The sequence below is a fragment of the Entelurus aequoreus genome, linkage group LG14, assembly GCF_033978785.1.
Source record: "Entelurus aequoreus isolate RoL-2023_Sb linkage group LG14, RoL_Eaeq_v1.1, whole genome shotgun sequence".
NCBI lineage: Eukaryota > Metazoa > Chordata > Actinopteri > Syngnathiformes > Syngnathidae > Entelurus > Entelurus aequoreus.
This window is the reverse complement of record NC_084744.1, coordinates 31705065-31722421: the sequence shown is the minus strand read 5'-3', so window position 1 is coordinate 31722421 and position 17357 is coordinate 31705065. Positions and strand designations below refer to the sequence as shown.

General features: G+C 40.3%; 1 protein-coding gene across 11 annotated transcripts in view; it reads right to left on the bottom strand.

The window, feature by feature from the left end:
• Positions 1-255: 255 nt before the first annotated feature.
• Positions 256-17357, bottom strand: part of LOC133664731 (zinc finger protein 431-like) — a 129424-nt gene continuing 112322 nt past the window's right edge. For 10 of the 11 annotated variants that reach the window (XM_062069592.1, XM_062069595.1, XM_062069601.1 and 7 more), the window contains one exon: positions 256-2982. In XM_062069592.1, coding sequence (XP_061925576.1) covers positions 890-2982 — 2093 coding nt within the window. In that variant the 3' untranslated portion in view covers positions 256-889. Of the gene's footprint in view, positions 2983-3004; positions 3558-3628; positions 4000-17357 lie in introns of those variants that run through there. The other variant, XR_009828612.1, reaches the window with a different exon arrangement.

The following is a 17357-nucleotide window of genomic DNA, read 5'->3' as shown; positions in this document are numbered from 1 at the left end:
AGCAGCTTCCTTGTGGTTGAAAGCATTTTCATGGCTCCACTTTCGACTTCTTTCCCCTCATGTTCCTCTCGCTGCATAGCTCAAGGGAAGAACAAACGATTAAAGACTAGAATAAATAATTTAGTGGATTGTGTATCAAAGCATACCACGCAGTCCAAAGTACTCTCTGGGACTTCCTGTTTGTTTATTGAGGCCATGGGGATTTTTTTTTTATAATCCACAAATGTGTGTAAAACAATTCAGCCATTTTCTCTCACGTTTTTATTGCATAAATGTCCGAGTACATACATATAAAACAATCACCACACAATCATATTACAAGAGAGTAATAAAGATGATTAATAAAATGGATTATAGAGACCCAACAAAAGATTAGTAGTTACACATTTTTAAAATTGTATAAAAGACAACTGTTCAAATGATGTATAAAGTAAATAACAATATGCTTCCTGAAGTGGTCCAGAAGATGTTTCAGATGTGAACCAGTACATATGTATATCATATAAAGGTGCTAATCTATGGGATCATTAACAATTAGAAATATGTAATACTTCAATATTTCAAACACCTATAAAAAACACTATTACGAATAAGTCTAAAATTGTATTATGAATATATATATACACATAAAATGTTTATTGTATGTAAAATATGTCTTGTACTGTTTACTATTACCTTTTCAGTCAAATTGTTCTGTTCAATGTTTAATAAAAGTACACAATGTTGCACTTTAATGAAAAAAGCACCAATATAAAATATCTAATCTATAAATGTAGAAGCATATTAAAAAGATTGTTACACAAACAACAATGTCACACATGTTATATGTGCTGATGTTGTTAGAAAGTCCAAATTAAAGTCTTGACAGTTTATTTCAAATCCTGCAGTTTCATTTGCTGCTGCTGTTCTCACCAGCACACTTGTGTTTCTTACACTGGTACTTAGAAGAGAATCTTTCACCACACACACTGCAACTCAACACTTTCTCTCCTGGGTGTGTTCTCATGTGTCTTACAAGGTTTGATCGCTTACAAAAGCTTCTGTTGCAGATTGAACATATGAAAGATTTCTCACCAGTGTGTGTTCTCATGTGCACTTTCAAATATTCACTTAACACAAAACCTTTACCACAGATTGAAGAAGAAAAAGGTTTTTCACCAGTGTGCGTTCTCATGTGTACTTTCAAATTGTGACTTTGTACAAAACCTTTACCACAGATTGAACAGGAGAAAGGTTTTTCACCGGTGTGTGTTCTCATATGCACTTTCAAATATTTACTTAGAACAAAACCTTTACCACAGATTGAACAGGAAAAAGGTTTTTCACCAGTGTGTGTTGTCATGTGTACTTTCAATTTGCAACTTTCTACAAAACCTTTACTGCAGATTGAACAGATAAAAGGTTTTTCACCAGTGTGTGTTCTCATGTGTACTTTCAATGTGCAACTTTCTACAAAACCTTTACCACAGATTGAACAGGAGAAAGGTTTTTCACCAGTGTGTGTTCTCATGTGCACTTTCAAATATTTACTTAGAACAAAATCTTTACCACAGATTGAACAGGAAAAAGGTTTTTCACCAGTGTGTGTTCTCATGTGCACTTTCAATTTGCAACTTTCTACAAAACCTTTACTGCAGATTGAACAGATAAAAGGTTTTTCACCGGTGTGTGTTCTCATATGCACTTTCAAATATTTACTTAGAACAAAACCTTTACCACAGATTGAACAAGAAAAAGGTTTTTCACCAGTGTGTGTTCTCATGTGTACTTTCAATTTGCAACTTTCTACAAAACCTTTACTGCAGATTGAACAGATAAAAGGTTTTTCACCAGTGTGTGTTCTCATGTGCACTTTTAATTTAAAACTTTCTACAAAACCTTTACCACAGATTGAACAGGAAAAAGGTTTTTCACCAGTGTGTGTTCTCATGTGCACTTTCAAATAGTTACTTAGAACAAAACCTTTACTACAGATTGAACAAATAAATATTTTTTCTCCTGTGTGTGTTGTTCTGTGTATTTTCAAACATGACCTTTGTGCAAAAGCTTTACCACAGATTGAACAAGAAAAAGGTTTTTCGCCAGTGTGTATTCTCATGTGCACTTTCAATTTGGGACTTTGTACGAATCCTTTACCACAGATTGAACAGATAAAAGGTTTTTCACCAGTGTGTATTCTCATGTGTACTTTGAAATTATGACTTTGTACAAAACCTTTTTCACAGATTGAACAAGAAAAAGGTTTTTCACTAGTGTGTGTTCTCATGTGTACTCTCAATGTGCAACTTTCTATAAAACCTTTACTGCAGATTGAACAGATAAAAGGTTTTTCACCAGTGTGTGTTCTCATGTGTATTTTTAATTTAAAACTTTCTACAAAACCTTTACCACAGATTGAACAAGAAAAAGGTTTTTCACCAGTGTGTATTCTCATGTGTCTTTTCAGATGACTAAGGGGTTTAAAGGTTTTGTCGCAGTGAGAACATTTAAAGTGAGTGTTGTCAGTGTGACATGTCTTATCATGTTCATCATTAGTGTCAGGAGAGTGTGATGTTGTGTCCTCACTATCTGATAGTGGCGCTAAGAGCTTGTCTGCTTGTGATCCTCCACAGTGGTCTCCATCAGCTTCTGTTGTCATGTGTTGTGTTGAGCTGCTGCTTGGAGGCTCCGCCTCTCTCTTCTCCTCACTTTCACCTTTGACCTCATCATCTTCACTCTTCACAGGGACACCAGTCACTGGGAACTCCACCAGTCCTTCAAGATGATCTCCCTCCTGACTGATGCTGTGTTCCTCCTCTTCCTGTTTTAGGTGGGGCGTCAGTGAGTCTTCTTCTTCCTTTTTACAGGAAAGGGTCTGTGTCAAAGAGGAAAAGGAGACACCAGAGGGTCTGTGGTGCCTGGTCTTCTTTGATGGATTCTCTTTCACCATCCTGAAGTTACTACACTCCTGTTTTTCAGGCAGAAGTTGTTCTTTACAGACGTCTGCAGGACACAAAATGACAAACATGCTTGAGAAATGTCCAGATTTGCTCAGTCACAAGAGGCATTCAGTAAGTTCACATGTACTTAAAAAAACAAGTTAATATATGAATTGGCCTGAAAACAAACACAATGCTCTTTACAACATTATTCACAGGAAAAGAAGACCACTTTTTACGAGTGGGCATTATGGCCTAAAATCTATATTGCCATACAGCTCTGCCTTCAACACCATCCTCCCTGGACTGCTACGAGACAAGCTCTACCAGCTCAGCGTGCCCGACTCCCTCTGCAGTTGGATCAATGACTTCCTGACAGACCGAAGACAGCACGTGCGGCTGGGGAAGATTGTCTCGGACAGTCGAACCACGAACACTGGTACTCCTCAGGGCTGTGTACTCTCCCCCTGGCTCTTCTCCCTGTATACAAACTGCTGCACCTCCAATCACCAGTCCGTAAAACTGCTCAAGTTTGCGGATGACACCACCCTCATCGGGCTCATCTCGGATGGCGATGAGACCGCCTACAGGAGAGAGGTGGACCGGCTGGCGTCCTGGTGCAGCCTCAACAACCTGGAGCTGAACACCCAGAAAACAGTGGAGATGATCATGGACTTCAGGAAAGTCACAGCCCCACCATCCCCCCTCACCCTGATTGACTCTCCCACCCCCGTCTCCATTGTGGACTCCTTCCGTTTCTTGGGCACCACCATCACCCAGGACCTCAAGTGGGAGCCGACCATCAGCTCCCTCATCAAGAAGGCCCGGCAGAGGATGTACTTCCTGCGGCAGCTGAGGAAACTTAAGGTGCCGACCGAGATGCTGGTGCAGTTTTACTCAGCCATCATAGAGTCCATCCTCAACTCCTCCATCACCGTGTGGTTCCCCGGTGCCACAGTCCAGGATAAGCATCGACTGCAGCGCATCGTACGTGCTGCTGAGAAGGTGATTGGCTGCAAGCTCCCATCCCTCCAGGACTTGTTCTCCTCCAGGACCAGGAGGCGTGTGGGTCGGATCACAGCTGAAATGAACAATAACTCCTAACAGCAGCTCCTTGAATTCCTTCCAAGTCTATAACAAGATCTGATAGCTCAGTTACAGCTCCTTTTATTACCAAATCTGTGTTATATGTGTTTCATGTTGCACGTTTGCACCAAGAAAATTTTTGTTAACCCGTTCTCAAACAATGGCAATAAAACTATTCTGATTCTGATTCCCTTCCACTTGAGTGTAGCTGGGATAGGCTCCAGCGCCCCCTGTGATTTTAATATCAGTTACTGATGTATAAACTTGGAGAAAAGATTAGGTCGTTTACAGTGTAAATCTGTATTCTGTATGGTTGTCTCTGCTATGACGCTACCTTGTGGTCGAGTTCTCTCACTGCGAGTGCTGTGGGTTGAAAGTCTATTTCCTTTTGCTTCGTGCCTTGAACCCGAAGTATGGTTTCTTCGTTTATCTCGCCAAGCAACGTTTGTAAGTGTAACCGGGGATTTCCACTGGATGTGGAACGACGGCGCCACGGCGACAGACTCGTTCCGTTTTTTGTTTTCAAGTCAATGTGTCAGTTTCCACCGCCTGGCTTCTATATTTAGTGGTCGACACAACAAGGCGGTTCAATTGAGCTAAAATCTGCTCGTGTGGGACAGGAAGTCATACATAAACACAAAATAAATGTTCCAGTTTACTTTCAAAGTAAAATATTGTGTCTAAGGCGGATGGTATTCTACACTTTGAAAAGTTCTAATGGACATGAGGTCAACTTGTCAAAGGTTTTCAGACCTAATTTCACCTCCTTGACACAAAGAACGGCGTGGCGAAGTTGGTAGAGTGGCCGTGCTAGCAATCGGAGGGTTGCTGGTTACTGGGGTTCAATCCCCACCTTCTACCATCCTAGTCACGTCCGTTGTGTCCTTGGGCAAGACATTTCACCCTTGCTCCTGATGGGTGCTGGTTAGCGCCTTGCATGGCAGCTCCCGCCATCAGTGTGTGAATGTGTGTGTGAATGGGTGAATGTGGAAATACTGTCAAAGCGCTTTGAGTACCTTGAAGGTAGAAAAGCGCTATACAAGTATAACCCATTTATCATTTAAAGAACGAAAAAATGCTGATTCTAAAAGGTCCAAAATTAAAGAATCATATAACAGGCATATCCCGGGCAGCTATATGGGGGCCTGTGTCAATTACCAGCTGATACGAGGGCGGGGTTAGAAGGAGGTGAATAAGATGTATGTGTGTACAACACTCGCCAGGGATGATGTTACTGTTGTGTTGTTGTTTGCGACAAAAAAAAAAAAAGTTGTGGTTCTGCAAGGCAAAACTGTCGTCTTTTCCACGAGTCAAGTCCGTGCCGTCACAGACACTTGAATGTGTGAATTGATGGACGGCAAGGCTCGAGACACGATCTCGAATGGCAGGACCGACTATTTGCTTCTGCTCCTCTTGAAGGACATAATAAACTGTTTGTGTTAAAGCTGAACTGGAATTTTTTTTTTTTCAAATGTTGCCTATCGTTCACAATCACTATGAAAGACACGACGATGGATGTCTTTTTTTTTAGCATTCATTCTAGCATGACTTCCTGTCCCACACAAACAGATTTCAGGTCAATTGAGCCGCTGTGCGCAGGCGGTTGAAACTGAAACATTGACTTGAATAAAAATGTGTCTCCTACGGTTTCAAAGCAATGTGTACATTAAAAGTGAGCGTTGTATAAAAATGACTAGTTCCATCTCCAACATTAAAGCGAGTGTCACCAACATAGGAAAACGGGTGGAGGAGAATTGCAAGTAGCCGAAAGAAAAGATTGTGAATTACTGACAAGAAGCTCACTTTGTTCATGTACCGTATTTTTCGGACTGTATGGCGCACTTAAAGGCCTACTGAAATGATTTTTTTTAATTTAAACGGGAATAGCAGATCCATTCTATGTGTCATACTTGATCATTTCGCGATATTGCCATATTTTTGCTGAAAGGATTTAGTAGAGAAAATCGACGATAAAGTTCGCAACTTTTGCTCGCTGATAAAAAAAGCCTTGCCTGTACCGGAAGTAGCGTGACGTCACAGGAGCTAGTATTCCTCACAATTCCCCGTTGTTTACAATGGAGCGAGAGATTCGGACCGAGAAAGTGACGATTACCCCATTAATTTGAGCGAGGATGAAAGATTCGTAGATGAGGAACGTTACAGTGAAGGACTTGAGAGGCAGTGATGGACGTATCTTTTTTCGCTCTGACCGTAACTTAGGTACAAGCTGGCTCATTGGATTCCACACTCTCCTTTTTCTATTGTGGATCACGGATTTGTATTTTAAACCACCTCGGATACTATATCCTCTTGAAAATGAGAGTCTAGCACGCGAAATGGACATTTAAAGTGACTTTTATCTCCAAGACAATACATCGGTGACACACTTAGCTACTGAGCTAACATGCTAGCGTCGTTCTCAAATGAAGATAGAAACAAAATAAATAAACCCCTGACTGGAAGGATAGACAGAAGACCAACAATACTATTAAACCATGTACATGAAACTACACGGTTAAAAATTCTCAGCCTGGTAAGGCTTAACTATGCTGTTGCTAACGACGCTAAGGCTAATTTAGCAACTTAGCAACCGGACCTCAAAGAACTATGATCAAACATTAGCGCTCCACCTACGCCAGCCAGCCCTCATCTGCTCATCAACAGCCGTGCTCACCTGCATTCCAGCGATCAACGGCGCGACGAAGGACTTCATCCGTGGGTTTGGCGGCAAGCATCGGCTAGGCGTCAGGGTAAGTAGTCCTTGTTGTGTTGCTGTAAGTATTGTAATGCCCCGCAGTGGAGAAGGAGTCACACAGACGAGGATGCACTGCTCAATCGCTTTATTAACAAGCGGTAACTGGTTGTAGTTCAAAAAGTAACGCACACACATACACAAGCTGCTGTTAGCCAAAACTCACGCTCACACACACTCAAGTTCTCCGCCAACTCACTCGCGCATGCGCGTTCCCCAAACCCTTAAAGACACAGTACACTAATGCAAATATCACAGATATTACAGTATTGTACTTAGCCGCTAAGACACCGATCGATCCCACCTACAACGTTCTTCTTTGCAGTCTCCATTGTTCATTAAACAAATTGCAAAAGATTCACCAACACAGATGTCCAGAATACTGTGGAATTTTGTTGAAGAAAACAAGAGGCTTTTCTATCGGGTCCGATGGGGTCCAACCACTTCCGTTGCTTTTGTGACGTCACGCGCATAAATCATATCCAAAGGAGTTTTTCAACCGGAAGTGTGGCGGGAATTTTAAAATTGCACTTTATAAGTTAACCCGGCCGTATTGGCATGTGTTGCAATGTTAAGATTTCATCATTGATATATAAACTATCAGACTGCGTGGTTGGTAGTAGTGGGTTTCAGTAGGCCTTTAAAGGAAATCTTAACATTGCAACACATGCCAATACGGCCGGGTTAACTTATAAAGTGCAATTTTAAATTTCCCGGGAAACTTGCGGTTCAAAACGCCTTTGGAGGATGACGTATGAACGTGACGTCGCGAGGTCAACGGAAGTGTTTGGACCCTATTGGACACAATACACAAAGCTGTTTTCTTCGACAAAATTCCACAGTATTCTGGACATCTGTGTTGGTGAATCTTTTGCAATTTGTTTAATGAACAATGGAGGCTGCAAAGAAGAACGTTGTAGGTGGGATCGGTGTATTAGCGGCGGACTACAGCAACACAAACAGGAGGACTTTGTTGGATAGCAGACGCTAGCGCCGGCGACCTCACCTTGACTTCCTGCGTCTCCGGGCCGCCGACCGCATCGTCGATCGCTGGAACGCAAGTGAGCACAGGTGTTGATGAGCAGATGAGGGCTGGCTGGCGTAGGTGGAGCGCTAATGTTTTTATCATAGCTCTGACGAGGTCCCGTTGCTAAGTTAGCGTCGTTAGCAACAGCATTGCTAGGCTTCAACAGGCGGCATAGCATTAACCGTGTATTTACATGTCCAGTGTTTGGTTCGGTGTCTCCTGATTGTAGTATTGTTGATCTTCTTTCTGTCCTTCCAGTCAGGGATTTATTTATTTTGTTTCTATCTGCATTTGAGACAGATGCTGTCACGTTAGCTCATGCTAAAGAGCTTCGTCGATGTATTGTCGTGGAGATAAAAGTCACTGTGAATGTCCATTTCGCCTTCTCGACTCTCATTTTCAAGAGGATATAGTATCCGAGGTGGTTTAAAATACAAATCCGTGATCCACAATAGAAAAAGGAGAGAGTGTGGAATCCAATGAGCCAGCTTGTACCTAAGTTACGGTCAGAGCGAAAAAAGATATGTCTTGAACTGCATTCTAGTCCGTCACTCTAACGTTCCTCATCCACAAATCTTTCATCCTCGCTGAAATTAATGGGGTAATCGTCGCTTTCTCGCTCCGAATATCTCTCGCTCCATTGTAAACAACGGGGAATTGTGAGCAGCACTACTGCTTGTGACGTCACGCTACTTCCGGTAGGGGCAAGGCTTTTTTTTAATCAGCGAGCAAAAGTTGCGAACTTTCTCGTCGATTTTCTCTACTAAATCCTTTCAGCAAAAATATGGCAATATTGCGAAATAATGAAGTATGACACATAGAATGGATCTGCTATTCCCGTTTAAATAATTTAAAAAACATTTCAGTAGGCCTTTAAGTCTTTCATTTTCTCAAAACTCGAAAGTGCGCCTTATAACCCGGTGCGCCTAATGTACGGAATAATTCTGTTTGTGCTTACTGACCTCAAAGCAATTTTATTTGGTACATGGTGTAATGATAAGTGTGACCAGTAGATGGTAGTCATACATAAAAGATACATGTAGACTGCAATATGACGCCAGTAAACAACACCAAAACGTTATATGTTCCATTGAAAATAAAGAACATTACACATGGTGCTCAAAAATCTGTCAAAATGTTTTTAGTACGACTTTGAAGCCCCACCGCTTAATGGGTTGTCAACCCATTACGGCAGGGGTGCTCAGACTTTTTCTGCAGGCGAGCTACTTTTCAATTGATCAAGTCGCGGGGATCAACCTCATTCATATATATAATTTATATTTACTTATTTATGAAATATACGTTTTTGTTAACAAGTTAATGGTGTTTAATGATAATGCAAGCATGTTTAACACATATAGTTAATATTTTTAATAAATTAAAGGTGTTTAATGATAATACAAGAATGTTTAACACATATAGTTAATATTGTTAACAAGTTAAAGGTGTTTAAAGATAATGCAAGCATGTTTAACACATATAGGTAATATTGTTAACAAGTTAAAGGTGTTTAAAGATAATACAAGCATGTTTAACACATATAGTTAATATTGTTAAGTTAAAGGTGTTTAAAGATAATACAAGCATGTTTAACACATATAGTTAATATTGTTAACAAGTTAAAGGTGTTTAAAGATAATACAAGCATGTTTAACACACATAGTTAATATTGTTAACAAGTTAAAGGTGTTTAAAGATAATACAAGCATGTTTAACACATATAGTTAATATTGTTAACAAGTTAAAGGTGTTTAAAGATAATGCAAGCATGTTTAACACATATAGATTCCTTTCTTTCATGAGGTCAAGAATATAAGTTGGTGTATTACCTGATTCTGACGACTTGCTTTGATAGGAATCAGACAGTGGTGCTGATAACGTCCACATTTTCAAATGGAGAAAAAAAGTCCTCCTTTCTGTCCAATACCACATGAAAGTGGTTGGTTTTTGGCATCTTATTTGTCCAGCTTCCATACTCCTTTATATACAGTGCACACTTTACAAGAAATACATTTGCGGCAAACTCCGTAGCTTGCTAGCTTGTGCACGCCAGCTTTCTGAGACTCTTAGCGCAGGCAGGATGAAGCAGAGCTTTTATTGTGAAGGCAGGAACTGTGCAGTCGGTCTTTGGAGTTTTGACGACAGGTACGGCGCCAGAGTCTGTTGAAATAAAAAGTGTCTCTCGCCTTCATCCTGTCGGTAATTTTTTCTTAATAATGAGCCTACAGCAGCCAGCGTCATCTCAGAAGACTCTCAGGTGCCGTGAATGTCAATCAAGTGACGAAAGTGACGTCATAGTGAAGATTTATGATCGCTCATTTTTAGGACTATTTTTTTAATGCCTGGCTGGCGATCGACTGACACACCCTCCGCGATCGACCGGTAGCTCGCGATCGACGTAATGAGCACCCCTGCATTACGGCTACCGTAGTCAGAGATACAAGTATTACTATTGGTGTGTGTATAAGGACCGCAAAATGGCACCCATTAGCAGACATATTATCTGGTGTTTTGTTTCACAATATTATGCAAAACCAACTTTTCTTACCTTCTGGTACCTGCTGATCTGTATTTGAGATCTGCATAAGCCCTGAAAATGTGCGCATGTCCGTGCCGATGCCATAGTCCATTGGTGTCAAACTCTGGCCCGCGGGCCAAATTTGACCCGATGTGTAATTTCATTTGGCCATTGAGGCAATATCAAATTAACATTAGAGCTGGCCCGCTGGTATTATACAGCGGTGGTGCCGCTGTAACACCGCATTCACAGCTAATACTACAAATCCCATAATGCTCCGCTGTTGTTTTGGCGCGCCAGCCATGCTCTCTCCTCTGGGTCAGTAGCGATCCGTGTTCTTGCGCAACGCTTCGGCTGAAAGCAGGCCGGCTCACCCCGCCTCCCCGTGCCTCTTTCCCAGACCTGCTGCGGCCTCATACTACAACTGTCAGTGTCACTGTGTTACCCCTACCAAAAATGGCGAAAAGGAAGGGAGAAAATAGAACTTTTCTGGACAGGTGGGAGACAGAATATCTGTTTATATATGTAAAAGACAGACCTGTTTGTCTCGTTTGTGGAGCCAACGTGTCGGTAACTAAGGAGTACAACATTAAGGCTGAAACGACGCGGCGACGTCATCGGTTACGTAAATACGTCGACGCCGTTTTTGTGCGTCGACGCGTCGCATATTTACGTCACACTACCGTCATGGCGTAGCGCAAAGCAGACGATGCGAGCGAGGGGAAAAAAGCACCCCAAAAGTCGTCAAAAGTGTGGGAGTATTTCAATAAACGGCCTAATAATGTTGTTGTATGCACACTGTGTCGAGCGGGAATGGCTTATCATAGCAGCACAATGGCTATGAACGAACATTTGAAAAGAAAACACCCGACATCGTTCTTGCCATCACCATCAACTAGTCAATCGTCTGCGTGAGTATACGTTGTCATCATTACACAAAAACATTAATGTGTCATTTGTATCTGCGTTGTAAATTCATAAAATAAAACACCGTTTCGCTCTGAGAGACGCGTTTGGCGTGCCTGTTCAGTGTTTACAAAGATGCGCTCCTCTTTAACGCTAACGTTAATTAGTTGTGCAAATACCTTTTACAACATTAACAGTTACATATACTATGTACAAACGAACAATTAACTTTCACTTTAATCATACTATCATCATCGGTCTTACCTCTCAGTTCCAGCCACATCGACCCCTTCTGAGCGCGGTCACGCCAAATTTCCCCCCCTCCATTTACTTACTGTTATTCATTTCCGCATATGTCCACGAGTCAAATGTGCATTCAGTCAGGAATATCCTCAAGTTAATTTGTCCGATTAATACAGACGTTTTGTTAACGCTATATTATTTTAAAAAAAAATTAAAAATTACAAACACAAGCTATGGGATGACGTGACCGGAAGTAAATGGGGGGGGGGGGGGGGGTTGTAGGGGGGAAGAAATTTGGCGTGACAGCGCCTATTTTCAGCTGCTGGGAATATTGTAAACAAGAAAAAAAACAGCCTCACCCCAGAGCATGTAGACATGCTAACCTTTCTTCATTACAACTGTTAGTCACTACTGGAATGAGTAGAATTGGTTATTGTGTACTGTGTTGGACTGGATGTTTATTTTGCACATTTTAAAAGCAATACTTAATGTTTACAGTGCTCCAGAATATTTAGATTGGCACTTTTTTGTGCTGGATGTTTATCCTTATTTTTTGCACATTATAAAGCAAAATAAGCAATACTTTTACTTTTGTTGAAATGTTTACACTGTTGTTACAAAATATTTCGTTTTGCACTTTTTTGTATTGGATGTTTATCTTTATTTTTGCACATTTTAGCAAATAAGCAATACTTTTACATTTGTTGAAATGTTTACACCGTTACAGAATATTTCGTTTTGCACTTTTTTGTATTGGATGTTTATCTTTATTTTTGCACATTTTAGCAAGTAAGCAATACTTTCACTTTTGTTGAAATGTTTACACTGTTGTTACAGAATATTTGCTGCTGGGAATATTGTAAACAAGAAAAAAAACAGCCTCACCCCAGAGCATGTAGACATGCTAACCTTTCTTCATTACAACTGTTAGTCACTCACTGGAATGAGTAGAATTGGTTATTGTGTACTGTGTTGGACTGGATGTTTATTTTGCACATTTTAAAAGCAATACTTAATGTTTACAGTGCTCCAGAATATTTAGATTGGCACTTTTTTGTGCTGGATGTTTATCTTTATTTTTGCATTTTAAAGCAAAATAAGCAATACTTTTACTTTTGTTGAAATGTTTACACTGTTGTTACAAAATATTTCGTTTTGCACTTTTTTGTATTGGATGTTTATCTTTATTTTTGCACATTTTAGCAAATAAGCAATACTTTTACTTTTGTTGAAATGTTTACACCGTTACAGAATATTTTGTTTTGCACTTTTTTGTATTGGATGTTTATCTTTATTTTTGCACATTTTAGCAAATAAGCAATACTTTCACTTTTGTTGAAATGTTTACACTGTTGGTACAGAATATTTCGTTTTGCACTTTTTTGTATTGGATGTTTATCTTTATTTTTACACATTTTAAAGCAAAATAAGCAATACTTTTATATTGAAATGCGTATACTATTGCAGAATATTAAGATTTGCACTGGATGTTTACTTTTATATTTGCACATTAAAAAGCAAATAAGCTACTTTTAATTTTGTTAAATGTTAAAAGTTTTAAATGTTTACATTGTTACAGAATATTTTGTCATGTTGTTGTCAATGGTGACTGAGTGGCCATACTTTTTTTTTTTGTAAATAAAAGCCATGCTTTTTGAAAAAACCGGCCTACATTTATTTTTTCATCTTCATTTTAAATAAAAAAATAATCGGTAAAAGGAAAAATAATCTATAGATTAATAAAAAAAAAAATCTATACCGTATTTTCCGCACCATAAGCCGCCCCGTGTTGTAAGCCGCACCTTCAATGAATGGCATATTTCAAAACTTTGTTTACCTATTAGCCGCCCCGTGTTATTAGCCGCACCTACGCTACGCTAAAGAGAATGTAAAAAAAAACAGTCAGATAGGTCAGTCAAACTTTAATAATATATTACAAACCAGCGTTCTAACAACTCTGTTCACTCCCAAAATGTAATGTGCAAATGTGCAATCACAAAAATAGTAACACTCAAAATAGTGCAGAGCAATAGCAACATCAATAACTCAACGTTGCTCATACGTTAGTGTCACACGACACACAAAATAAACATTTAAAGCTCACTTTCTGAAGTTATTACTCATCCACAAATCCCTCGAATTATTCTTCTTCGGTGTGCTTCACTTGTTTTTTGATACCATCTGTGATGTGGACGCGCATGCAGTCGTGGATCAACAGGGACGGAGCTGCGTGAAAAAAGTCACCCGGTCTCTTCGCTCATTTTTTCTTCATCCATCCATCCCTTCGAGTTAGCTTTTATGATGACGCCGGCTGGAAAGTTCTCTTTTGGCAAGGTCTTCCTTTTGAATATCACCGTGGGTGGAAGTTTCTGGCCGTTAGCATGGCAAGCTAGAACCACAGTGAAGTCGAATATTCACCGTACGTTCTCCCGTTGTATCCACAGTGCGGTTCACATGAATATCAAAAGTCAGTGGAACCTTGTACGCGTGTCTCTTAGTAGGAGAAATTTTGTGGTCTTTACAGAAACACACAAATGAAATGAAACGTAATATCCGCGCGCTTCTTCTTCTACGGGGGCGGGTGCTCACCTTGGCGGTTGCTTAAAGTATAAGAAGAAGCGCTTCCTCTTCTATGGGGGCGGTTGCTTACCGTAGAAGAAGAAGCGCTTCCTCTTTTACGGGGAAAAAAGATGGCGGCTGTTTACCGTAGTTGCGAGACCTAAACTTTATGAAAATAAATATTAATATTAATCCATATATAAGGCTTAAAGATTTTGAGAAAAATTGTGGTTTTTAGGTGCGGATTATGGTGCGGAAAATACGGTAACTGAAATAAACCTGCCGTGGAATAAACTCATGGGATTAACCACTGATGGTGCGCCAGCGATGAGTGGTAAAAAGAATGGACTGGTGGGCAGGATTCGTGAAAAGATGCGGGAAGAGAACTGTGCAGGTGAGCTATCTGTTTATCACTGCATTATATACATCAAGAGTCACTGTGTGCTAAAGCCCTAAAGATGGAACATGTTATGACCACAGTAACACAAGTTGTTAACTTTATAAGAGCCAAAGGTCAGTTTAAAGGCCTACTGAAATTATTATTTTTTATTTAAACGGGGATAGCAGATCCATTCTATGTGTCATACTTGATCATTTCGCGATATTGCCATATTTTTGCTGAAAGGATTTAGTATAGAACAACGACGATAAAGTTCGCAACTTTTGGTCGCTGATAAAAAAAAGCCTTGCCTATACCGGAAGTAGCGTGATGTCACAGGAGGTAGGATTCCTCACAATTCCCCGTTGTTTACAATGGAGCGAGAGAGATTCGGACCGAGAAAGCGACGATTACCCCATTAATTTGAGCGAGGATGAAAGATTCGTGGATGAGGAACGTGAAAGTGAAGGACTAGCGTGCATCGCAGAACGTATCTTTTTTCGCTCTGACCGTAACTTAGGTACAAGGGTTCATTGGATTCCACACTCTCTCCTTTTTCTATTGTGGATCACGGATTTGTATTTTAAACCACCTCGGATACTATATCCTCTTGAAAATGAGAGTCAAAAACGCGAAATGGACATTCACAGTGACTTTTATCTCCACGACAATACATCAGCGAAGCTCTTTAGCGACTGAGCTAACGTGATAGCATCTGGCTCCAATGCAGATAGAAACAAAATAAATAAATCCCTGACTGCAAGGATAGACAGAAGATCAACAATACTATTAAACCATGGACATGTAACTACACGGTTAATAATTCTCAGCCTGGCAAAGCTTAACAATGCTGTTGCTAACGACGCTGAAGCTAAGTTAGCAACCGTACCTCACAGAGCTATGATAAAAAACATTAGCCCTCCACCTACACCAGCCAGCCCTCATCTGCTCATCAACACCCGTGCTCACCTGCGTTCCAGCGATCGACGGCGCGACGAAGGACTTCATCCGATCACAGATGCGTCTGCTATCCAAGTAAGTACTCCTTGATGTGTTGCTACAGCCAGCCGCTAATACACCGATCCCACCTACAACTTTCTTCTTTGCAATCTCCATTGTTCATTAAACAAATTGCAAAAGATTCACCAACACAGATGTCCAGAATAATGTGGAATTGTTAGATGAAAACAGAGCTTTTTGTACGGTGACACATTGGGTACGAATACCTCCGTTGCCGTCGTGACGTCACGCGCATACGTCATGTCCAAAGGAGTTTTTCAACCGGAAGTTTAGCGGGAAATTTTAAATTGCACTTTATAAGTTAACCCGGCCGTATTGGCATGTGTTGCAATGTTAAGATTTCATCACTGATATATAAACTGTCAGTAGTAGTGGCTTTCAGTAGGCCTTTAAGTCGTTTCTGGACGAGTTAGGTTCGGAACTGACAGACGGGCTGTATCACACAGAGGTGAGATGGCTAAGCCGCGGAAAAGTACTGAACAGATTTTTCGAGCTGCGTGAAGAAATATGTCAGTTTCTGCAAAGCAAAGGGAAGGACACAGCAGAGCTCCGGGAGCAAAAGTTTCTGTGTGACATCTCAAGCCATCTTGATGCACTGAACCTGCAGCTACAGGGGCGGGGCCGCATCATCACAGATATGTACTCGTCAGTGAGAGCTTTTAAAACTAAACTCTGCCTGTGCGAGAATCAGCTGCCGCAAGGAAACCTTGGCCATTTCCCCTGCTGCCAAACCATAAAAGCGCAGATCTCTACCGCCATGTGCGCACAGTTTGCTGAAAAACTCGGTGCACTTGGCGCTGAGTTTAGCCGGCGATTTGGCGACTTTGATGGTCAGAAAAGTAGATCTGAACTGCTTAGTAATCCCTTCGCAGTTGATGTGGAAAAAGCACCAACTAACCTCCAAATTGAGCTGATTGACCTCCAGTGGGATGACACGCTGAAGTCAAAGTATGATGCTGTTGGCGCCGCAGAGTTTCCACAATTCCTCCCTGACACAATGCCTCAGCTCCGCACCCCAGCTGCTCAATTGCTCTCCATGTTCGGCAGCACTTATCTATGTGAGCAATTTTTCTCCCCAATGAAGATGACGAAAACGTCTCACAGGATACGTCTGATTGATAGATAGATAGTACTTTATTGATTCCTGATGAACACCTTTGTTCGATAATGAAGGTTGCTTCAGCTCAAAGTCTGAGCCCCGACATTAATGAACTAGCATCCCAGAAAAGATGCCAGGTATCTGGCTTGGGCACATCAGATTAGATCAGTGTGTGGCAAACAGCAGTAAAAAGTCCTGAATGGTTGATTTATTCATTTTTATTATATTTTCAAATTTATTAGCCTGTGGAAAAAGTTAATGTTGATATTTACCTCAGAAGGCTGTAAATAGAAAAGAGGCATTCAATTTTTTATTTAAATTTAATTTAATATGCCATTGATGTTTTTTCGTTTGTTTTTTGAAAGTTGATTTTGCACTATTAAGTTATATAAGCGTTGCTTGTTCCATATTCAGTGTTAAAGCAAATCAGTGTAGCAAACTGAGCAATAATTAATGTTTTATTCATGCACTTTCTCTTGCTACTTCAAGGCTTGAATGTTTAATTCATTCATTCATTATTGTTATTTTATTTTCAAATGTATTATTAGCCTGTGGAAAAATTTTATTTTGATATTTACCTCAGAATAGAAAAGAGGCATTCAATTTGTATTAAAATTTTATTTGATATGCCATTGAAATTGTTTTATTATTATTATTATTATTTGAAACTCGATTTTGCATGTCTCTATAAAGTTATATAAGCCTTGCTTGTTCAATATTCAATGCAAAACTTGTTTGGGTCCCTATTAAAAGGTTAATTTGTTCAACCTTGGCCCGCGGCTTTGTACAGTTTTAAATTTTGGCCCACTCTGTATTTGAGTTTGACACCCCTGCCATAGTAGATAAGCAT